This window comes from Manis pentadactyla, chromosome 12, assembly GCF_030020395.1.
Source record: "Manis pentadactyla isolate mManPen7 chromosome 12, mManPen7.hap1, whole genome shotgun sequence".
Taxonomy (NCBI): domain Eukaryota; kingdom Metazoa; phylum Chordata; class Mammalia; order Pholidota; family Manidae; genus Manis; species Manis pentadactyla.
This window is the reverse complement of record NC_080030.1, coordinates 18,072,953-18,097,543: the sequence shown is the minus strand read 5'-3', so window position 1 is coordinate 18,097,543 and position 24,591 is coordinate 18,072,953. Positions and strand designations below refer to the sequence as shown.

The 24,591-nt window shown below is 48.4% G+C and overlaps 1 protein-coding gene across 6 annotated transcripts in view; it reads right to left on the bottom strand.

The window, feature by feature from the left end:
- The window catches only part of CACNA1A (calcium voltage-gated channel subunit alpha1 A), a 197,718-nt gene that overhangs the window by 86,777 nt on the left and 86,350 nt on the right, over nt 1-24,591 (bottom strand). For all 6 annotated transcript variants that reach the window (XM_057490153.1, XM_057490152.1, XM_057490154.1 and 3 more), the window contains exons 4-7: nt 22,200-22,291; nt 19,490-19,642; nt 15,318-15,511; nt 928-1,031 (exon numbers count right to left, since the gene is read on the bottom strand). In XM_057490153.1, coding sequence (XP_057346136.1) covers nt 928-1,031; nt 15,318-15,511; nt 19,490-19,642; nt 22,200-22,291 — 543 coding nt within the window. The remainder of the gene's footprint in view (nt 1-927; nt 1,032-15,317; nt 15,512-19,489; nt 19,643-22,199; nt 22,292-24,591) is intronic.

The following is a 24,591-nucleotide window of genomic DNA, read 5'->3' as shown; positions in this document are numbered from 1 at the left end:
GCCAGCTTCCCACACTCCCCCAAAACTGCACCCGCTAGAGAAAAAAGCAAAATCATAAAACCATGCCATGTCGACCACTGCTGGCTGGCTACACACCCCATTCTCTTTTTCTGAACCCGTGGATAATGAATGGTTCATCCCTCTTTTAAGTTACGCCAGTGAGACATAAACTGAAGATTTCTGCAGCAGTCTCATTTCCCTAATATAGGCTCCACCCCTGCCTATTTCCCACCTTCCTCTTCCTGTTTGGAATGTAGGATGGCTATCTTGTGAATGTGAGGCAGCCATCTTGAGACCATGAGGTATCCATGAGATTGAAAGCCTCTGGTAAATGTACCAGAGTAGAAAGCTGGAAGGAACAGGGGTCCCTGATGGTACTATGGAGCCACCATTCCCGTCTTCAGACTTTGTGTGGTGACAAAATGAAACCCATTAATGATTATGTCAGAAAAATCCCAAAATCAATCTTGGGGTTGGGAGCATGTGTGTCATGAAAATATGCTTGCTTTTATGCTGTAGTTCTTTATTTGGTAAACAGGAGAGGGTGGAAACCCAACCTATTCCTTTGTACAGTGTAAACTATAGAAAATAAAGCTCTATAGAATTTTCTTGTGTGGTGGGTTGTGAGTTGGGGAAACCTGAATGAGAGGTCTGCATTGGAAAGATGCTCCTCTTTCTCTGGGTGGAGGCATGTCAATGCCAGGGGTACAGGGTTCTGAGTCAAGGCTGGGCTGGATTTCATGGCCCATGAGTCCCTCCACTGCGTGTCTTCAGCAGCGCACAACCTATGCACCTATACATGGCTTGCTAATAACTGTCTGGTTAACCCAAAGCAAGGGAAGAGGTCTATTCTCTGCCTGGAGAATGAAAGAAAGCTTCCATAGCTTTGTCCTGGGAAGATGGTAAGGGGGAATAGCAGAGACTTACCCTGACAGCACACCCAGAACGAGGTTCAGCATAAAAAAGGAGCCGATGATGATGAGGGGGATGAAGTACAACCAGTTCCAAGTGTTCCCTGAGGCGTCGTTGCTCTGCGGGGGGGAGGTGAGGACAAAAATCAGGTGAGCACTGGGTGGGACTCAGGTATGACCTGACAGGTGGGGGAAGGAGCAGCTCCGGTTCTCCTGAGGCTCTCTCCTCAAATGTCCGTGGCTTGTGGAGTTCTAGAGCCCTGATAGTCCAGAGAAAGAAATGGAATATGGGACCCACCAGTGGCAGGAACCCCAGAGACATCATCATCAGGATAAAGCCTCCTCCTAATTGTGTAGTCCTCACAGAACCAGGAAATCAGCATGAAACTTAAGATTTCCCACACTAGATTTCAAGAGAAGCAAAAAAAAAAAAAAGTTAATCAAAATATAGAAATGACCCCCCAGTTCTCTCCCTTCTCCACGAGTCACACTGTCCCATTAGAGGCACATGACGGCAGGGTCTGACAGCCAGGTCAAATCACCAAGTGGGACAGCAGGGCTGTCTGCCCTTTCGCCATGTGTCTCCCTCTCTGATTCCCTGCAGCCTCAATGTCAACCACGAAAATATTCCCCAAAGGGCCCAGCTAAATTTTTAAGGGGAGAGGTCTACGAATAGAACGTTTTTCTCTGGGAGAACAGAATACTGTGTCAAGAAGAGAGTAAGATGAGGATTAGAAAATCAAGAATAGAGAGAGGAAGGAAGAGGACTAGAATAACCAGCACTTGCAGAGTACTCGCTTATATCTGACACTCTTGAAAGCACATAAACCATGTTATCATTGTGCCTCTTTTACATCTGAGGAAACTTAGGCCCAGAAAGAGAAAATTGCCAGCTTAAGGTCACAGAGCTAGACAGTGGTGGACATGGGATTTGAACTACGGGTCTGGGTTCCAAAGTCCATGGACTTCATGTGCTGGGGAAACCTGGCTTCAGCTGCTAACGCAGAGGGGAGCCTTCTAGAGGTTCTTCAGCTCTGTGGCATCTGCAGAATGTGGGGCCCCAAGCGTGGCCTTAAAAGCTCACCTTTAAAACCACATGCAAAGCTGCTGCCCCCCAACAGAAAAGCTAACATGGGGAAGAATGACACTATCACGTGTTGGTGAATCTGTGGGGGAACTGGAACCCTTGCATGGTGCTGAGGGGATGGTAACGTGGTGTATGAGTTTCCCGTGGCTGCTTTAACAAAGAACAAGATACTGAGTGGCTTAAAACAACAGAAACCTGCTGTCTCAAAGTTCTGGAGGTTAGAATTCCAAAATCAGTGTACCAACAGTGAGGCTCTGGGTGAGAATCTGTCCCATTACATCTGACACTCTTGTAAGCCAAGGCTCTCCCCTGGCATCTGAGATTTACTGACAATCTTTGGTGGTTCCCTGACTTGTACATACATCACTCTTATCTCCATCTTCATCTTCACACGGCATTCTCTTCGTGGTGTCTGTCTCTGTGTCCACATTTCCCACTTTTTAAATGACTCCCTAATGATATCTCTTAATTAAGTACTTCTGTGATGACCCCATTTCCAAATTAAGGTCACATTCTCAGGTATAGGAGGTTAAGACTTCAACATATGAATTGGGGAAGTGGAGGGAACAATTCAACCCATAACACATGGTACAACCACTCTGAAAAATGGGGTGGGAGTTTCTACTAAAGTTAATCGTGCACATGCACTACAAACTGGAAATTCCACTCTTGACTCCTGGACAGTTACCCAACAGAAAAGTGAACCTGTGTATGTCAAAGGCATGCACAAGAATGTTCATAGTAGTGATTTTCATAATAGCCCCAAACTGGAAACAATCTGTAACCTTAGCAACAGGAGAGATGATAAATGGAATACTGTACAATGAATGACTGCCCTATCACATGAAACCTCACCTGAGTTAGTTTCAAACAAAGGAAGCCAGAAAGAAAAGAGCACATTTGTAAGATTCCATTTATACAAAATACAAAAACAGGCAAATTGATCAAACATGCTTGAGGTCCTGATGGGACACCCTTCGGGGAGGATAGTGACCTGGGAGGGGGAATGATTAGTGACCTCTGGGACTGACAAGGTTCTGTTTCCTGATCTTGGTGCTGGTTACACAGGTGTATTCAGTTTGTGGCAATACATCAGGCTCCTCAATTATTATTATTATTATTTTATTAAGGTATTATTGATATACACTCTTATGAAGGTTTCACATGAAAAAACAATGTGATTACTACATTTACCCTTATTATCGAGTTCCCCCCCATACCCCATTGCAGTCACTGTCCATCAGTGTAGTAAGATGCCAGAGAGTCACTATTTGCCTTCTCTGTGCTACACTGTCTTCCCCGTGATCCCCCCACACCATGTGTACTGAACATAATATCCCTCAATCCCCTTCTTCCTCCCTCCCCTCCCACCCTCCCCCACCCCTCCCCTTTGGTAACTGCTAGTCCCTTCTTGGAGTCTGAGTCTGCTGCTGTTTTGTTCCTTCAGTTTTGCTTCGTTGTTATACTCCACAAATGAGGGAAATCATTTGGCACTTGTCTTTCTCTGCCTGGCTTATTTCACTGAGCATAATATCCTCTAGCTCCATCCATATTGTTACAAATGGTAGGATTTGTTTTCTTCTTATGGCTGAATAATATTCCATTGTGTATATGTACCACATCTTCTTTATCTGTTCATCTACTGATGGACACTTAGGTGCTTCCATATCTTGGCTATTGTAAATAGTGCTGCAATTAACATAGGGGGACATGTATCTTTTGGAATCTGAGAACTTGTATTCTTTGGGTAAATTCCACAGGCTCCTCAATTATGATGTAGGGTTTTCTGTATGTTTATTTTATTTCAATTCAAAAAAGCCTACTTTAAAAAAGAAGGACTTCTGACGTGCTCCAACATGGATGATATTTTAGGACATTATGCTCAGTGAAATAAGTCAGTCACAAAAGGACAAAGGACAAATACTAGATGATTCCACTCATAGGCCAGTCCCTGGAAGAGTCACATTCATAGAGGCAGAAAGCAAATGGTGGGGGAGGCGATGGGGAGCCTGCGTCTAACAGGGACAGAGTTTGCATTTGGGAAGATGAAAAAGTTCTGGAGGTGGATGGGGGGATGGTTGCATGACAGTGTGAATGGACTTAATGCCACATCACTGGACTCTTAAAAATGCTTAAGCGAGTACATTTTCTGTACTGTCTTTTACCATAATAAAAAAAAAACCTAAAAATAAATCAAACCAAAATAGTCAGCTTTCAACTCATACAGAGACAGGTTCTGGGGAAAACGAACGTGCCAGGGTCCCCCAGTGCATATGCCCTTGTTCTAACAAGCTCCCGAAATTCCAATGCTTAGCTTCTGGAAAGTTCTGTAAGAAAGAATGGAGACAGCAGAAGGAAAGACTGGCTTTGTGTTTCTCCCCTCCAATGCGGCGGTAGCCGAGGCTTCTCATTCCCATTTCTTAGGGCTAAATATAGTCCAGGGAGAGAAAGCCTGCACCAGCCAACAGAAGAAAAAGTCTGGTCCATCTGGGGAAGGAGGATGGGAACAGAGTGGTGCAGGAGGAGAGATGGCTGAACGGGGCCCCTCAGTGCCAAGGTGGCCCCTCCATTTCACAGTCCACACCCCAGCTCCCTAAAATGTTCAGGACCCTCTGGCCCTGTGACACGCTCGCTGCCTTGTGTAAAAACACCCACACACACGGTACCAGGTACTCGGCCTGCTTGAGCTCATTTGATCCTCCTACGAACTCCAAAAGGTGAGACATAATCCTTCTCATCCTCCCAGGAAAGGAAACTGAGGCATGGAGAGGTATGGTCCTCTGCTTAAGGTCCCTGGGATGGGCTGCACTATGGCCCCCCAAAGACATAATGACGTCCTAACCCAGGTACCTGTAATGTGACCTTACTTGGAAACAGGGTTTTTGCAGCTGTTATTAAGTTAAGATGAGGTCACGAGGGTGGGCCTGCTCCAATAGGACTGGCGCCCCTTCAGGAAGAAGAGAATGCCACATGCAGACAGGGACACACGGGGGGTAGGGGGGGAGGACAGCCACGTGACAGGGGAAGCAAAGACTGGAGGGATGCACCTGCAATCTAAGGAAGGTCAGGAGTCTGGACAGCCAACACCAGAAGCCAGGCAGGGGCAAGGGAGGGTTCTACCCAGGCTCCTAGAGGGAGCATGGACCTGCTGCCATCTCGATTTGGGACACCTGGCCTGTGGAACTGTGATAGAGTATGGTTCTGTTGTTTTAAGACATCCAATTGTGGTACTTTGTGGTGGTGGCCACAGGAAACAAACATAGTCGATGAGCTACTCAGTGACAGAGGTGCTTGCCACCCCCTAAGCACCGCTGTCTTTACCTCCTTCCTTTCTTCACCTGATCACTTTGCTCCAGCTAAATGGCCCCCTTACAGCTCCTCACATGCACCAAGCACAGGGGCACCCCAGGACCTTTGCACCTGCTCTCCGCCCAGATTCCTACCTGGCTCCTCCCCCACCCCCTTCAGGTCTTTGTTCAAATGACATCTTCTAAGGGAGGCCTTTCCTGATAACCCTTCACAGTCAAACTCTCCATTTCTAATCCCATTTCATGCTCTACTTTTTGGCTTGGCCTTTCACTCCTCTATACTTATTTCTGCTGCTCACTGTCAGTCTCCCCAGCTGGGAATGTCAGTTATACAAGGAGCAGGGATGTTGTCTGTTTTTGTTCCCTGTTGGATTCCCTAGCACAATGTCAATTATGCACACAGTACTCAATAAATGTTTGTTGAATGACTGAATGAGAGGCGGGTCTAAGTTCCCCAGATAGCCCACATCCTCAATCCCAAGCTGTGCTCTGTGCTCTCTTCTCTCCTTCCCTCTCCCTGGGGACTGGGGTTCTGCTGTCTAATTTTAGAGACACTTGTTCTCTTTCCAATCCAGCCCAAATTATTCAGTTCCATGTTCTGGGTTCCACAACTCACAGAGAAGTTGGCAGATGGTTGGGTGCGGTTTTTGGTTAGGAGATGGGCTTTCCCTGGGGTTTGTGTGCAGGCAGTGTGGGAAATAGATTTCCCGAGCAGAAAGGCGGGAGCTGCCCACCGTTTCGTGGTAGCACAGAATGCAAGGGGCACAAGCTTCCCTTCCTGGGCCTGACCTCCTTTGGCCATTCTTCACGTTAAGGGCAGGTGTGTGCAGGTGGGCCTGGGTTTGGGGAAGAGGAGGGGGAACAGAAATTTGCTCACTTTTGAAAAGCAACAATAATACCAGGAAGGAGGAGATCTCAGATCACTTTGTCTTTCTTCTAAATGCTCAAAGAGTTCCCCTGCCTGGAACACTGCTGTCCTTTAGTGCTGTCACTAAATATTTTTGGTGATATGGCAGGATGGCCTGTCCCCATCCCCCTGTGGCTGGCTGAGGGACACGTGATGAGTGCTGGCTAATGAGGAATATAGTTGTGCCACTTTTGGACCAAAACATTGACCTGTCAAGTGTTGGACCCTCTAGGGCTTTCTCTGGAGACAGCAAGTGGCAATGCGTTAGATGGTGGTTACTCCACCAGCTGGCTCCAGGGGACTACGTAGAGCGGAGCACTCCCTCCCCCACTGCCAGCCTGCACTGAACGGGCAGTATGAGCAAGAAAAGACATTCATTAGCCAGAGACTTTGGGGGATGTCTGTTACTGCAGCATAACCCAACTTTCCTGACTGATACACCCTGATAACTCCTTGGTTCATGCCCTCACCTCCTTCCAGTCTTTCCCAAATGTCTCTTTCTCACTGACACTTACATGAAATCTCATGATGTGGATGGGGAAAGAAGAATATCTCCTATATGTCTGACAGGGAAATCGGCATGTCAAAGAGTAAAGTTCAGGATGAGAGCTAGATGTTTCCTTTTCTCTGAGTCTCTGCCTGGAGGCCAATTTCCCTTAGGCCTTGGCTTGGCTGTTTCCTTCTCATTACCCCACCATGCCCCTCTCAGAGAAGCCTTCCAGGACCCCCCGACCAGAAGGGCTTGTCCCTCCCTAGGGCACAGCCAGACACCCTTCTCTTCCCAGCACCTTGTGCTCTCTCAATCACCTTGTCTATTTGTGCATTTCGTTGTCTGCATATTGTCTCTGCTCCCTAAATTGTCAGCTCCCCAGTGCCCACAATAGCACCTGGCACACAGAAGGTATCCATCCACTAAACATCTATTGTGTGAAAATTAAGAGAGAAACCTCACTGACATGGTGCCAGGAGGCCAGCAGGGGGAGCTCTGGGGCCCCACCACTTCTCATCAATTGCACACCCAAGGGAAAGAGGCAGATCTTGTAAGACAATACTGCTTTAGATACTAGTTTACCACCCAGCAGGAGGAAGGAAGATTTCCTCCTCCTCTGGCAAAAGCCCAGTCAATGAGAGACTATCACAACCCAGTCAACGAGAAGCCACAATCCTTGGAACTCTGTGCTGCAATGGACTTTGTATTTATAACAGCCCCTCCCAACTCTCCCCTTTCCTCTATAGAAGAACCTTCCTCTCCTTTGTTCTGTGGACTTGATTATGGTTTTACCGTAGCTTGCATGTGCCCAGTGCAATTACCTGCTATTCCTGAATAAACCCATTTTTGCTGGCAAAATAAGTTCTTTTTTAAGGTTATCAGTTGTATAGCGAATGCACATGATTTTGGGGTCCCTGTGGGTGGATTGTTTAAATAATACTAATGACAAGGAAACATATTTATCCCAAGTCTAAATGACCAGGCTGTTTGTTTGGGAATGGAGAGGCAGGCAGGACAGCCACCGTCACTTTAGCAGAACACTTCTGAGCTGACAAAACACCCCTCGATTCCCACAATCTCCACACCCAGTGGATGGGGAAACTGAGGCTGGGGAAGGTGGTGTGATTTGCCCGGCTCTCACAGGGTGTGGATGGCATGCTGTGGCTAGACCCCTCCTTCTAGCTTGCAACTGACTGATTTTTTTTACTTCACCCCTTCACTGCACTTACATAGTATTTTATATTTATAATGATTACCCAGGAGAGCCTTAAAGGAGGGGAGATGCCCTGCACCGTTGGTGCCTACCGTGGCAACTGGTACTTAGCAAGTGCTCAATACATACTCATCAAACAAATTAATGGCTTAGTCCCAGTAAAATCCTTAAGTGCTTTCTGTTTTATGGTTTATTTCCTCTAATTTTTTTGAGCATGGTTCATTCAGAAAAAGTATAGAGGATGTAAAAAAATATATACTCAGCTCAGGAGAACACCCAGGTCCCCAGCCTGAGGGATAAAAATGGTGTGGATTTGGCTGTGAAAGAGCCACAGTCCCACAGTGACCGTGAGGGAGGTCGTATGTCTCAGTTTATACTTGGGATACATCATGCAGTCAATGTCCGTCAATTATGTTTTGAGTTCTCCATTCTCCCATCTGCTCTCAAAATTGTCCTGGTTTGGATGATAAATTATATAGTCTCTCTAGCTACGAGGTCTCCTGCCACCTGTCCTGGCCTCACGAGTTCTCTCTTTTTCATTCACTCACTCCCCTGCCCTTCGGGCCACTTCACTGCTTTTCATAAATACCAGGAGCACTCCTGCCTCAGGGCCTTTGCACTGGCTGTCCCATCCACCTGGGTCTCTTTTCCCTGATACATCTGTATGGTTCTCCCTTACCTCCTTCAGGTCTTATTAGAAGAACTATAACCTCTCATCTTGATGACCCACAATGCCTCTACTGCTTCATTTTTCTCCTTAGGTTCTCATCAATCTCTTACACAGGAGACGGCAAATGACAGCCTATGAGACAGCCACTTGGTTGTATATGAAGGTTTTACTGGCACACAGCCATGCCCATTCACTTCTGTATTTTCTCTGAGGCTGCTTGTGTGCCAGGACAGCAGATACAGTAGTTGTGACAAAGCTTAAAATATTTAAGATACTACCTGCTCTTTATATATACATAAATACAAATAAATATGTATATCTTAATTATCTTGTTGATCACCTTCTTCCCCCACTAAAATGTTAACTTCCCCAAACAGGCACTTTTGTCTCTTCTGGTCCCTGTATATCCTTGGTGCCTAGAAGAGTGCCTGCACACTGGGCATTCAATAAATGTTTGTTGAATGAATTATTTTAAAAGTCCCCTGAAAACTGATGTTATGATATTGGCCAAAATGAACATGCATGAATGAAACAGAAAGAGAAGGGGGAGAGTCAGAGAGAGAGAGATGGGGTGTAATGGTTAGTCCCTGGTGCTGGGTTCAAGTCCTCACCCACCCTTGACCACCCTTTGAGACTTCACCACCCTTGACCACAAGACCTTGGCAGGTCACTTTATCCCTGTGGGCTCTGGTTTCCTCATCTGGAAGATGGGGCTAAAAACACCTCCCCTGACAAGCTTGTTTTGTGGCTCAATTGACAAGGTAAGGAAGGTCTGTGGCATGCGGTCAGCTCTTAGCGAATGGCAGCCAAAAATTAACTCAAGATGTGCTGGTCCTGCGAGGATCCCCTTGCTGCTCATGAAGGGTCCTGATCAAAGACCCACACCTGTCCACCTCCCCTCCCCAGTACCGACTAGGAGAGGGCACGTCCTGTCACCCGCCTGATGCTGCCACGCAGCTCTGGCACAGCTGGTGAGCAGTGCATCGAGACACCCCTTGTGTGGGGTGAGGTGATTTTTGGCTTTCTGGAACCACGAGGGGCACATAGGGTGAGGGGGTTCCTGTGAAACGGGGCCTCCTGTTGCTCAAGCAACATACAGCCACCAGCTCCCTGTCTCCCTGTCTACCTTCTGGGACCAGCTCAGGGTACAGGAAAAGGGGAAATCAGGGCTCCCTGCCTGCTACTGCCACCCCCAGCTGGCAACTTCTGAGTCTTATTTGTAAATGGGGGATAGTATTTTCTCCCTCACAGGTCAGTTAAAGACAAAATCCCAGATTCAATTTGGATTTCACTCGTTTTTCTATTAACATCCCCTTGCTGTTCCAGGACTAAAGAATTTGGGGAAGAAAGCCACAGAGGTGAGGTCTTCTCCCTATCACCTCAACTTGGGTCACATGATCACTGGGGATGTCGGGATTTCCCGCTGTACAAGGGCAGAATCTCCCCTTCCCTAACCGATCCTCTGGAAGCGAGTCACTAAGTCCAGCCCATCCTCAAAGTGGGGTTGGGATCAAACTCCACCTCTGGAGGGGCAATGCCTACATATAATAAATGATATTCTTCTCTAAGATTTGTCTCTTTTCCACTTATACTGCTTAATAATAAAATGATCATGTCTTATTGCTATGTCAGTTCACTGACACTTATTTCAGTGTGGACTTTCTTTGGTGTGGACAGATTACAAAAGACAAGAGCACCCAGCACAGTGGGCACCCAGAAAATGCCCTTCCTCACATCTCCTGGTCTATGAGTGACTGAAAAGCTCCTTTTTTTTCCTCCTAAATGTTTAGCAAGACAAGTGTAAATATTTTTCCTAATTACAAAAGCTGTGCTCACTGTAGAAAAACTGGTGAAGCGTATCTAAAATAGAGAGAAGTCTCTATCAATAATTGAGAAGTACCAAGAAAATAAAGATTCCTGAATCCCACTACCTAGAGGCCATCCTGGTACGATGCCTTCTGGCCATTGTTTTCCTTATAGTTTCAAATTTATACACTTGCGATGAGAATTTGCTACAGACTGAGATGTATTTCCCCACCCTCCAAATTCACATGCTGAAGCCTTAACCACCCCCATCCCAAGGTACCAGCAGGTGGGGCCTTTGGGAGGTGATTAGGTTCAGATGTGGCCCAGATGGTGGGGCCCCATGGTGGGATTAGTGCCCTTCTAAGAAGAGATACAAGGGACCTTGCTTGCTCTCTCTCTGGACATGAGGACACAGCAAGAAGACAGCCGTCCTCAAGCAAGGAAAGAGCCCTCAGCATGCTGGCACCCCGGTCTCAGACTTCCAGCCTCCACAGCAGTAAGAAAATTAATTTCTGCTGTGTAAGCTGCCCCAGCTATGGTATTGTATAATGTCAGCCTGAACCAAGACATAGTTTTATCTCACCTTGATTCTATTTTTTAAAATCAATCCCCCCCGCATCCAAGTCATCACTAGATGGGGAGCATTTCCCTGCATCCTTAAATATTCTCCCACAGATGATTTTTAATGATGACATAATATCTCACTGTATGGAGGGACCATACGGTACTTCACCAGTTGTGTCCAGTTTCGTCCTATTTTTGTAAATAATGCTGGGAGGCATGTCCTGATATAAACCTTCAACAGCATTGCTGATTAGTTGAGATTAGACTTTTTCCAAAAAGCCACTTTAACCAGCAGGCCAAGCAGGAAAGAGAACAAACTGAAATCAGGAAAATGTGGAAGGGGCCTGCACACGCTGCGTAGGCGAGCTGCTGCTGTCCCGTCTGCCAAGAGTGCTCCCCCACAAACACCTGCCTGGCTCCCTTCTTTTCTGTGGAAATGTCACCTCCTCTGAGGAGCCCTCTCTGATTGTCTAAGCTAGACTAGCCCCCACCTTCCATCACTTGTCCTCTCGGACTGCTATCATCCCGATCGAGCATGTCACGACATGCCACATTATGCCTTTGCTGACTCTCTCTCCTGTTTTCTGAGCAGTCTATTATTCCTCATGTTTCTTGTTCATGTCTGTCTCCCCTGTCAGGGTGGGGATTTTTGTCTGTTCTCCATGGCAGCATCTCTGATCACCTATTTCCTAGCACACAGTAGGTGCTCAATAAGTAACGACTGAGTACACAAATGGATTTCAATGATGTCGGGGAAAGAAGTGAGATTCTGGAATCGTAAACAGCTGCCCACTCAGGTGGGTGGAGTACGTTTGGCATGTGCAACCGTGGATCTGAGACACGTGGAGCAGGTGCATCTGGACTCACTCCTCATGGATTTCACCTGTTGGTGGCCTGTGAGACCATGTCCACAGGCCTTGGCGGCAGCACAGATTATGGAGGACAGAAATTCCAGACTGTGGCTCCCTGTGGCTGGCTGGATGGCAGAACACACGGGCAGGGCCCAGATGGGTGTGGAAAAGCAACAGCTCTGCCTTCGCCAGCAGGAACTCAAAGGCAGCCACCTTAGCCCTGCCTTTGGCTCTCAGAGGCCCCAGTGGTTATGAACTGAATTTTGTCTCTCCCCACTGCCAGCAAAAAAGATAGGCTGAACCCCCGGGACCTCAGAACATGACCTTATTTGGAAATAGGGCAACTGCAGATGTAATTAGTTAAGACAAGGTCGTACTGAGTAGTGTGGGCCCTAATCCAACATGACTGGTGTCCTCATAAGAAGACGGCCACATGAAGATGGGGTCCTGGCATGCAGGACGGGGAGTCCATGAACCAGGGGATGCCAAGGATTGTTGGCAGCCACCAGAAGCTGGAAGTGGCAAGGAAGGAACCTCCCCAACAGCCCAGGGAGGGAGCCTGCCCTGCGACACTTTGATATCAGACTTCTGACCTCCAGACTGTGAGACAATAAATGGGTGTTGTTTTAAGCCACCTAGTTTGTGGTACTTTATTACTGCTTTCAGCTCACGTCAGGCCCAAATCACCACTAGGGTTTCTGCCCAAAGGACCACAGTGGTGGTAAGGGCATGGAAAGTTCTAGAAGGCTACTCAGAGTTAGTGGTAGTTTCCAGACGGGCCAGGGTGGGGAATAAAGTGGGACCCACAGCTTACTCCAATACCTCAAGTGCCCCTGGAGCTTTTATGATGAAAAATTCATACCCGTTTCTAAAAGGAGAGCCCATGTGGCCCACATAGGGCTCGCTGAGGACCAGGCAGTTCTAACAACTACATGTATACCATCTCACTCAGTCCTCGTGTCTGTGGGGTAGGACTGTGCTTCTGCTCATTTTGTGCAAGTGAAAATGGAGGCACAGAGAGGCCAAGGGACTTGCCCAAGCCTGCACAGCAAGGAAGTGGTGGAGTTGGGATGGGAACACAGGCAGCCCAGCAGTTGACTCTGCTCTCAACTACTTCCTGAGATTGCTTTCCTGAAGGCAGCTCAGCTCTAAGAGTCCAGGACAAATATCCTCTAGGACAATGAATGGTGCTTATGACTAGAATCTTCTGGAAGCTCATGGTCCTGCTCACACTTCCTCTGCCACCACTGAGCACACCCCCAGTGTGCTCAGTGTCTGGATGTCTGACCCCCAGACACAACCTTTTGCCACGTTCACAATTTTCTCAGCTCCCGCTCCCCAGTCCCACTCTGGGCTGGGTTCCCCTCCCTGTCCCCTGGCTCTGTTGCACTCCCAGGAGGGCTCATTTCCCCCTGAAGCCTCCTCTTCTCACACTAGACTTACAAAGCAAAAACCTAGAATCCATAAAAATCCATCAGCAAGCTTTGGCCAGCTGGGTGTGACCTTTTGCCCAAGCCTTTCGCAAGTGAGGCCCAAGAGAGAGCCTGGCATGTCTCAGGTCTGCTGTCTGTTCCTAGCGATGTCTGCTCAGACAAGGTTTTCATGTGAATTAGAACACCATGCCCCTTCCCTACATCCTTTACATTTGTCAATAAATTATCACAGTGATGTGGAGATCTATGTCGGCTATGATTTGCATGGCTCTCCCCAGATGTGGTGACTTGTGCAGTGCATGACATGCACAACCGTCCATGGCGGCTCCCTTTGATACCCATTCCCGGGCTGCCCGCCCAATCTCACCCTAACATGAGCCATTGATCAACAGGACAGGTTCTTGTAAATCTCACTCTACCCCCAAGGGAGGAAATTCCTCATGGAACACACAGTGTGACCAGGAAGAGAGTTCAGCTCCTTTGTGTGCAGGAGGGAAGTACCGCTTCCCCAACAAGCCAAGCCCTGGCTCACATGGGCAGAACCTGAACTGGCAATTTCAGTGCATAGGGTGGGTGGAGAGGGTTCATGGGCCAACGGGTATGTGCAAGAAGCAGTTCCAGAATGCTCCATGGGGTTGCTACACCTGCGCTATTCTTGTGTTTGATCCTGAATTCTTAATTCCTCCCATCTCCAGCTGCTGTCAGGTGATAGGCTTGGTGACCTCCCACCTGCACAGGTGGGTAAGGGAAGGTGTGCTGTGCTGAGGGCAGAGAGGGCTTTAAAATATGCACATCTAAATTCTAAGTGCATTTGAGCCTTTGACCCAATGATGTTACTTCTGGGAATGGACACACCACTATCCCCAGCTATATCTGTCCAAGCAAGAAAAGACATACGTTCAAAAGAGTGTTCAAAATTCTCTCCCAGCTGTTTCAAAGAATGAGGGCATGCTTTATATCCTGCAGTGAAAAGATCTCCAGGATATGTCATTATGTGAAAAAAAAAAAAATCATAGAATGGAACAGTATGTATAAAGTGCTATCCTTTGGTTTGGGAAGGAGGGGGAGGATCTAGATTTTATTACACTTACACTTATATAAATAAGCATTGGAAGTGTATGCAGGGTGGGGGATGGGGCACAGGGTGGAAGGGGGGCAGGTAGGGGTGAACATCTCTTCAGACCTGTCCCTAACGTCGTCAAGACCTAGGACAAGAGTACTCATGGAGGTCTACATACTATGTGTAAATATTTAAAAGCTACTAAATAAAATATGCGGTATGTTTCTCTTTTACAAACATACCTTTCTAAGCGCTGGGAAGGTCGGGGTGGAATTCAGAACTCGGGTGTCTGTGCTGGGGACATCATGGTGTGGGGAGAAGCAGGCCTTTCTCCTGACCATGACCTGCCACCTTCTCTTTCCACCCACAGTTCAGTCCTGCCCATGTCCCCATGCATACACAGATACTTGTGTTTGCACAGCCACGCTCCAGACACAGCTGTGCGGACAGGCGCTCCTAGGACACGTGACAGAGTTGGAGAACAGACTGTGGAAGAATCTCATGCAAGTTTGTGGAATCTGGACTCGGGCAGAAAAATTCAAGAATCCAGGATAACTGAAGAGCATGGTTGAGAAAGTGGGAGAGGCGGCACCAGCTCCCGCTAGACATCCCCTTGGCCCCATGGGGAAGGACATGGCTGCAGGAGGGCCAGCGAGGGCCCCACTGCAGAGCACTTTGCGCCGGTTTAAGGACATTACTCCATCTTTTATCCATGTTGGTTTTTGAACCACATCACCTTTATGTATTCAAAAAATCTAAAATCATGTTTCAACACTTGCACACTGAAAAATTATTCAGCATCTCTGCATTCCCTAGATTTCCATGTCCTAACGGACCTGCTCCACTTAAGAGTTCTGATGATAAGCAACCCCCACCCCCCGGGTCCTACCCTATCTTCAAAGGCCTGAGGTTGCTGAGTTGCCCCTGGGCTGCCTCCGTAGCTCAGGGTCCTTCTACTGCAGCCCCAGGAGCTGGCTGGTCCCAGAGGGCCACTCGCCTGTGCCGTGCATCACTTACGTTGTAGAGGAGGTCGGTCCACCCTTCCATGGTGATGCACTGGAAAACAGTCAGCACTGCAAACAGAATGTTGTCGAACTGGGTGATCCCATTGTTTGGCCCTTCCCAGTAGGGCTGACATTTGGTCCCGTTGGGGCAGGTGCGGGCGGGTTCCTCTGTCCCACATGGAGCTGGAGACTCGCCCTGAATGTCATCTATGAAAGGAAAGGGGAGAAACGTCAGGGAAGGGGCTAGAAAACCAGTTCTGAGAAATAGGGCCTGCGAAATTGAAATGCTATTGGGAAAAAAAATGGCTATTGGGATGAATTTGTTGGTCTTTAAAAACCAATGAACAAACCGATGTTTGGCTTTGTTGATCCATTCATTGTTTTCTATTTCATTACTTTCTTCTTTAAGCTTTATAAGCTTTATAACTTTTCCTGTGCTCTTCTTAAACTTTTGAGATGGATTAATGTTCTGTCAGACTATAAATTGCCCTTGGAGTGCAGCTTTAGTTGCATCTCATGAATTTTCTCATGCATTAATATCATTAATTCTCAAGCAAAATATTCTGCAATTTCCATGACTATTTCTTTTATCCATGGATAACCAAGAAGTATTTCTTTTTAAAAAAACTTTTCAGGTATATTAAAAAAAAAAAACAGAATAGTATGATGAATTCCCATGTACCTATCACCAGTTTCAACACTTAACAACTCAGGATTAACCTTATTTCATTTTTATCCCTTCCCCACATCCCCATACTTTGCCTTGCCACAAGAGTGTTTTTAAAGCAAATCTCAGACAACCTATCATTTCGTCCAAATAAAAAGCATGTCCTTAATTTCCAAACACTTTTAGAGTCCTCTTTTTGTCACACATTTGGTTTAATTGCACTGTGGTCAGAAGATACTCTTTGTATTATTCCGCCCTTGGAAATCTGTTGAGATGTGCTTTATGGTCCCTAATACAGCCAATTTTGGCAAATGTGCCGTGTGCATTGTCAACAGGTTGGCTGCAGTACTCTCCAGACTTCCTTTAGGACAAATTTATCAGTCGTGCAGTGTTATTCTTCTGTAGCCTGACTGATTTCTCATTTTTCTTAATAGATACTGGGCTCAGGAAGATGTTCTGGGGGCGAGGGAGGCAGGCCAGTACACACAGTATTTACCCTGAGGCACAGGAGCTAAGCTTTCTCCCCACATAGCAGGAGGCAGATTGTGGAAATGCCACAAAGAAGGCGACATGTGCCATGGACGTCCCTTGCATTGGAAAACAAAGGCAACTTCCCTGCAAAGTTGCACTGGTTGCTAAAGACTGGGTCTGAATTCCAAGGTTTTGATGTGAACACATGGAGTCAGAGAAGCACAAAACATCTCGGTGTATCCTCACCGGACCAGAGCAGGGGCATGAGAAGACTAGTCAGTGCCTGACACTTCTGAAGGGTTTTAGAAAGCAATGCTGTCCGCTAAGAAAATCAGCAGCTGAGAGTGTAAATTCAAGCTCCCCACCAACCAAAACTATATCCCAGTATATGTGCTACAGGCTTCATGGCACCAATCCTCAACCTTCACCCAGCATGGAATGCATGAATCCTATGGGCCTTTGGAGCTCTGGTTAAATCGAAACTCTAGGTCACGCAGAGTGACACCCACCACGCTCAGAAGTGATACCAACTGCTCAAGAAGCAACGACCACACTGGCCACTGGTTTATGTGGCTGCAGGGCCTTCCCCATTCACGCTGGGCTTGGCACAGAGGCTATTTTTTAATAAATACAGGCTGGAAAGCAAAATATTTTAAGCAGGAGGTTCAGGGCAGGGGAGAAAAGCCCCACGGGTTCCTGTCATACATGAGAACCACTGTGTGTTGGAAAGGTGGCTTGTGTCTGGAACCTTCTCTGTCTCTACCCTGTGTCCACGCCTGGCTCAATTCCTATCCTGTGAGGTCCCCCCGTCTTATCCCAGTGACCATTGCTCCCTCCTTTTCCTCAGGGCTACAATAGTTCCCGGATGTTCGTATTTGGCAGGGAGATAAAAGCACACACTAGCTTCCACTGCTGCAAACTGGTTGCAGAGGAAAGGTTTTGTCTCCTTAAACTATTTTGGAAGCTCTTGGAAAACAGGACGTCTTCCACTTTTACCTTTGCATTTAGCACAGCTCTGGGCACACAGGAACTGGTTTCCCGACGATACAGGTATGCAACTAAACACTTATCTATCTTTAGCTGCATTGCCCCATGGTGTTCTTGATTTCAATCCCCCCACAACCCCTCACCCCCCATCATGAAACACTCTGAGGGCTGCTTCTAGAAAAGCAACCGTCCAGAAGAGTCTGAGGAATTTGGTTATAAATACATTTTAAAATTAACCTGCTGCCTGGGTGTCTGTATATATCTGTCTCTTACTCACACGCCTTATATTTTTAATCGTGAGCTTTTTAGTCAATCTCCTAAATCAGGGCTTCCTACCCTTTGGTCGCCCCACCCACGTCTGCCCCCTCAAATCCCACTCAGACCCAAGCCAGTCGTGTGTCTTCTTGGCTGGAAAGACAAAAACCCAAAAAACCCAAAACCTCCCAAACCCCACCCAAACCAAAAACCTAGGATCCAGGAGTCCTGGTTCCTCTGTTCTCTGCTGACTTTTCCAAGGGGCCCTGCCCTGTATCTCTGTCTCTTGCATTTCCGCCCAGGTGACGAGGTGCAGAAATAGCTCTGCCTCAATTAACACCTTCTTCATCGGGGAAAGAATAATTAGGACATCCCATATTGAGCAAACTTCACAAGCCCAGGAGAAAAGGAGACAGGAGGAACGAGGGAAAAGGAAGAAGAAGAAAAAAAGAGCATCTCCAGTAACCTTCCCTGCTGGGTTTTCCGTCTCTGGGGAGGTCTGCAGAGAGCGCTCTGCCACTTGGGGGCCCCTGGGCGGAGAAGGCGGGTGCGAAGCTATTTCCAGACAGAACCTTCTCCCCAGTAAGACAGGCCCTCAATACATGGTCCCTTTGACTCAAGACTAGCTTGGCCACTCAGCCTGTCTGCACCCAGACAGCCCGAGGTCCAAATAGTGAAATAGTCATTATTTGATTCCATTTGGCTGTTGGGCTTCAGACAGCAAAAGGCTTTGGACGGCAGGGGATTGAACTGAAAGTGTGTCTCGAAGCTCCGGGGGCCTGAGCACACGCGGATGTGCATGAGTGGGGGGCACTGCCTGCCATGCCGCTGACTCAGAGCTGGGCCCCGGAGCACGCCTCCTGCCCTCTGGATTTTCTCCTGACCCGTTTCTCCTCCACACTTTCTGACCGCGCCACTCAGGGCTGGCACTGGCCTGGGGTGGGGGGTGGCGTGGGATATCGGAGATGGGCTGGGCTCTGATCGGCTGGTGACAGGACCCCCAGTCGGGGTATCCTCAAGGTGCATTCTGGGGAAGACCAGGAGGAACCGGCCCCATCTGCCTTTTCTCCAGGTAATGCGTCCCCCACCGGTGAAGCCATCAGACCCCTTCCTTTTTGGCCAGGCTGTCCCCCTACCTTCTTCCTGCTTTAGAAAGGTGGGTCACATAGAAAGGTGGGGCACTGCAAGGCAACTAGGAAGACACTGTCAGCACTCTGCCCACATCCTGTCTCCATTTGCTCTGCCCCTACATACTCCCACCTGAGCACACTTTTGATGCCAGCCCAGGAGGCCAGGCAGCCGGGGGTGCCAGAGCACTAATACCCAGCCTGGGGCAGTCTCCGCAAAGTCGAATGAACAGAAACTGGGAGAAAAGTACCCCAGCCCCCTCGCCCCTTGGGTGGATGGCTCTGAGGGGTGGGGGTGTGTCCTATGCTGTCTCCCCTAGGTGCCCAATGGCACTGAGCCCTGGTTGCCCACCATGGTGACCTGGGTGATAACACCCTTTACAGACACCATCCCTTCCCTGTCCTACTTTCTCCACTCCCCCGCTGGCGCCTCCTAGGATCGTTTCTCAAACGTAGCCCCGGGAGAGCTCCAGGGACCCCAATACAAAGTCCTAGCAGCATCTGGGATCTCAGGGGCTCCTGTACCCCCTCCCTTGCCTGCAGCCCTGTTGAAGGACGTTCTCCCAGCTGCCGGGAGATAGACAAACCCCTGCTTGTCCCTTCCAGGAGCTTGTCCCCAAGGGAGGAAAACGGGAGGAAGGTTGGAAGAAAAAAACATACCGTGCTGCTCAGACCTACCTGTCCCCTCTTCAAAGCAGGTGGTATGAAATTTTCCCATATAAAATTCTAACCCTATGATTGCAAAAATAAGGATTGCAAAAAATAGGAGGAGGCCAATCTGCAGCAGGGGGATCATCGCCTTCATGATCGACTTCAGGACGACTTGTAAACCTGGGGAGACACAGAGAGAGGCCCCGGGGCCCTGTGAGCAAGCACCCCTGAGCCCCACCCCCAACATGTCTCCCGAGCGAACAGGGAGTCCCCCGGAGGGCTGGGGAGGGGATCAGGGCGAAGGAAGCCAGAGGGAGGCCCACACAGGCTGGTCGTTATAGTAAAGGGAACAATCTCTCCTAATATTTTAAAGCACTTAAAAAATCATTTTTCATTAGAAAAAATTTTTAAAGCACTTTCTACTGAAAAATACATTTTTAAAGTATTTGACATATGCTATATCACTTGATGACCTTGTGGGCCAGAAAGGGATGGAAATCCATGACTTTTTGAGCCCTGTTCCTGGGGGTTGGGTAGCCTTCACCCAGGGTGGGGACACCTCTTCCAACTTTTTTTCCCCTTCGAGAGTGAACGTCTTCTCCTGATTCATACAAAAACACCACATAGACCAGTTGTGCCTCTGCTCGAGGAAGCAGTCAACATCCCAGCTCCAGCCCCGAGAAACCAGACATAATTTCATCGGCTTCTGGCCCAAGCCCATAGGGCAGCTACAGGTGTAAATTTATGCTCATTTTGCAGAGGTGGGAGGCAAGGCTCAGCGAGGCATCTTGATTGGTCCAAGGGGATGAGATGTAACAGGGCGGGGATTGGAACCCAGGTCTGAGCGGTGTCCAGTCCTCGGTAACCACGGTGCTGTATATTAGGGAAGTCTCTGGTTAAAATTAGGGCTCAAACATATAGCCTGAGGCCTGGCTTCCTTATTCGAACTTCTAATGAAGCGGCTCATGATGAGCATCCCCTGATGGGTAGACACTGCGGGCGACTCTCCTGCCTGAAGTCGGGCAGTGCTAAGGGAGGCAGTATGGCAGAGAGGCTACAACTCCGGGCCCTGGGTGCTACCAGTGCCCAGGCCAGCCTCACCGCCGCTGCCTCCGCCTTCCAGCTGCGGTGGGTGTTGGCCCCTGGCTGCCCTTCTTAGTAGAACTGACCTTGTGAGCAAGAGCTGTTCCCCCGGAAGGCTATTACTTCCCTACCTCCCACTCCCAACAACTGACCGGAGAGGTACAGAAGGCCAGCCTCCTTGCGTCAAGCTGGAGAAGGGCTCTGGGGCTCCTCGCACTCCAGAGCTCCCCACAGCTCAGGCTGAGATGGCATCCTTGCTCGGCACCTTCCCTGCCCCATCCTGGGGCCTCCTTCCCTCTCTCCTGACAGCCCTCCAGAAAGCAGGTGCATCTGAACACCTACCTAAGTCTGTTTCTGGGGGACCCGAGCTAGTCCCCTACTTCCTAGTGACGTGACCTTGAGCAAGTCAGGTTACCATTCTGAACCTCAGTTTCTTCATCTGTAAGTGGGGATTAGGACAGCACCTCCCTCACAGGACTAAGGGAGAGAGTGCATACCTAGCAGAGTGCCTGGCACATCATAGATGGTCATTAAATAGAGACTCATTAGTATGGGCTTTGGGACGGTCCTTGACTTAATATGACGCCGCACCTGCTGGGATCTTGCAGACACCCGAGTAAACGGGACTTCTTCCCACAAACAGACCCTGCTGGTGGGCATCTGGGAGACTTAGTCTCTATATCGGGACGGCAATGAACCCAAAGAATGAACCCTGTGAAATGTAAAGTGGTGAAAATAACAGAACCTACCTCTCAGGCTTGTTGTGAGGATAAATGAGTTTTAAAAATGGCAAACACTTGGAACAGTGCCTGGCATGTAGCAAGTTCTCATAAATTACTATTATTATAGTTCTTCTTCTTATTATTATTATTATCTGAGGCAGCAAGACAGAAAAAGGCCAGCCCTGTTTTGTTTCTTTTTGATTTTTTTTTTTTTTTTGCAGCTGCACCTCACCTTGACCCTGAATGGTGCAGCGCCCACACCCACCCCACCACCAAGGGAGGAGGAGAAGCATCAGTGGAGATTGAGAACAAGTAGGGACTTTGGAGCTTATCACTGTCAAGTTGTGAGGATCCGGTGAGTAATTCAGCCTTTCTGGGCCGCAGCCTTTCATCTGTACAATGGGTTCATTGGGTGACAGTGAGAACGAACTGCAGTCATGCGCATAAAGCCCTCTCTGCTGTGCCCGGGATGCTGCAGGCACTAAATAAATGGGAATGGCGATGGCCACTGGTGTTACCTCCAAGGCTTGGGGTCACACTTGCTAACTGCTGGTGCTGCCATTCTCAGCCGTGTGCCCCTGCTCAAATTATTCAGCTGCTTTGAGCCTCAGTTTCCCTCTCTGTCAAATGGAAATTTCAGCACTGACCGCATCACTGGGTTGTGAGTGCTGTCTGAGATAATGTTTGGTGCTTAGCATGGTTCCTGACAGACAGCTCAACAAATGGGTGCTGTGGTTACAGGGAGGCTCCTGGCTTGCCTTCCGGTCACCCGGACCTGCAGCCAGGTGCCTGGGGATCATCCCTAAAGTGGACACTACCCTGACACAGGCTGGGAAGTACTCAGAGGCCCTTCAAGATGCTCTGCAAGAGGGAAATCGAAGGTGGCTGGGACCCCTGAGCAGACCACTTGCCAGAGTCAGAAACTCACGCACTTGGGATTCCAGACACCAGCTTGAGTGGCCTCAGCACTCGAACTGCCCTCAGCGTCCGTAGGTCAAACTCCGTTCCAACTGTCGCCAAGATGCTGGAAGAAAGAAGCCAGAATGGAAAACAGAGGGTGGGTTTCAACGTCAGACCGATGGGAATGAGGTTCGATGTCTTGGCTGGGTGACCACAGGCAGGTGACTTGACATGTGGGGTCTGAGTTTCATCACCTGTGAAACAGTGCTGATGCAACCTGCCTCGTGGGGTAAAGGGGGATTTACAAAGGCTGCAAAAAGGTGCATGGTTCATGATGCTCAATAAATGTTGGACTGAGAAGAATGGACGCTCCTAGAAGGCACATGTCAGGGTGATGCTCAATATATTTCATGACCCATAATCAGAATGGATTATGGGGGCACCTGGAGAGAGGGGCCTTCATTCTACGCTTCATTCCAGATTCCTCTGAGTTGTGAATTCTACATGGGCTCCCATGTAGAGGAGCCCAGAGGGACTGAGGCCAGCTGCCCCTTGGGGTAACCTATTCAAGCACTCACCCTACCCCTCCTCTCTTCCCCACCAACAGTTCCTGGGGTCACTCCCAAACAAACTATATTGATACTTGTATCTGACTTCTCGCTGCTGGTGCACCCCAAACTAAGATGGGCATGTTCCCAACTCGAAGATTACTCCTAGAGAAGAGAAGGGCATTTTAGTTTGGTCTGACCTATTTTTTCCAACATCAATGAATGTGCATCTGAGCATGTCCCATATGCTGGGCGGAGCACTACGCAAGACTTTCTCTACTCAGGAACCCAATGAAGAAGAAAAACGTTTAACAAAAAAATACACACAATGAATGAATCTATCACCGAGTGTGATGCATTTTCAGAGACAGCCAGGGGAACAACAGCTTTGAGGGCAAACAGCAGGTCGTGTTAACTGGTCTGGGACCCAGGGAAGCCCCTGTCTCAAGCTGGGGTCCCATGGATAAGAAGGAATCTAGTCAGTGGGGAAAAAACTTCCCAGGCTGAGGAAACGGCTGAGACAGATAGTTTGGTGTGGGAAAGAGCTTGGCAAATTAAAGGAATGAGATGGTGCCATGTGGGGAAATGGATGGTGCCATGAATCTGCAGAGAGTAGGTGGGGAGCGTGCCATACCGCCCCAAAGAACTTTTAATTCGCTTTATTCTCTTTCTTCCTCTACCAACTTTCTGACATTCATTTGGGTTCTGCAAACTTCCATCTTTAGATCACTGCTCTATTTCTGTGTTTCCCTTTCTTCTTTCTTGGCAGACAAAAGCTATTGGTTAGGGCGTGCACAGGAAAGGACAAACATCAGTTGAATCTTTATTTATTCACTTCACAAAAATTAACTGAGCACCTACAATTTGCCAGACCCTGTCTGAGTCTTAAGGACACAGTCACAGGAATTTCTGACCATGTGGGGGAGACTGGGAATAAACCCAATAAATATGACCGATGGTCAGGGTCACGAGTATGAGGGAGAAAAACAATGGAAGTGAGGGGGGAGCGTCGGCGACACGGGGCAGGAGGAGGGGAGCAGTGACACCATATCAATTGGTAAAGGCTAAATGGTCTTTACCACCTGGCAGGGAGGCAGTTCAGTGTTCAAAATGTTCAGGTCAGCGCTACTCAGCAGAAATTTCATAAGAGCCGCGTGTGAAATTAAAGATCTTCTAGCAGCCATAGCAAAAGAGTAAAAAGAAACAGGTGAGATTAATTTTAATAACAGAGTTTTTAAAATCTGGTCTATCCAGAGTGTTGTTTCAACAGGCAATCATTATGAAAGGTTATTAAATGACATTTTATACATTCTTTTCTTTGGATTAAGTCTTTGAAATCTGACATGTTTTCTACACGTACGGCACATCTTGATTCAGGTGCTCAATGGCCACTTGCGGCCAGTGGTAAATGTATTGGTCGGCAGAGTTCCAGAAAAAGAGACACTGCAGTAGAGTGTGAAGCAAGCAAAGGGATGAGCTGCATGAATATGTCAGGGGAAAGTCTGAGACAAGGGAACATCCAGTATGAACATCCTGAGACGGGACAGCGTCTGGTGCACTTGAAGACCAGTGAGGAAGACCATGTGACTAGACCCGAGTGAGCAGGGATGCCTGTGGGTGGAGACGAGGGCAGGGAGGCGACAAGACAGATCGTGCAGGGTCTCATGAGCCACGGTAAGGACTCTGGTTCTTGTCTGAGTGAAATGGGAGCCATCGAGGGTTCTGAGTGCTTGAGGGGTGGGATCTGACTTGGATTAAAATAAGACCCCTCCGGAGGCTAAGGCCAGAAGCTGGGAGACTAGAGAGAGGGGAGTTGGCTTCATTGCTGCGAGTGACACTGCATCAGACCAGGTTGTCCTGGGTACGATGAAAATGC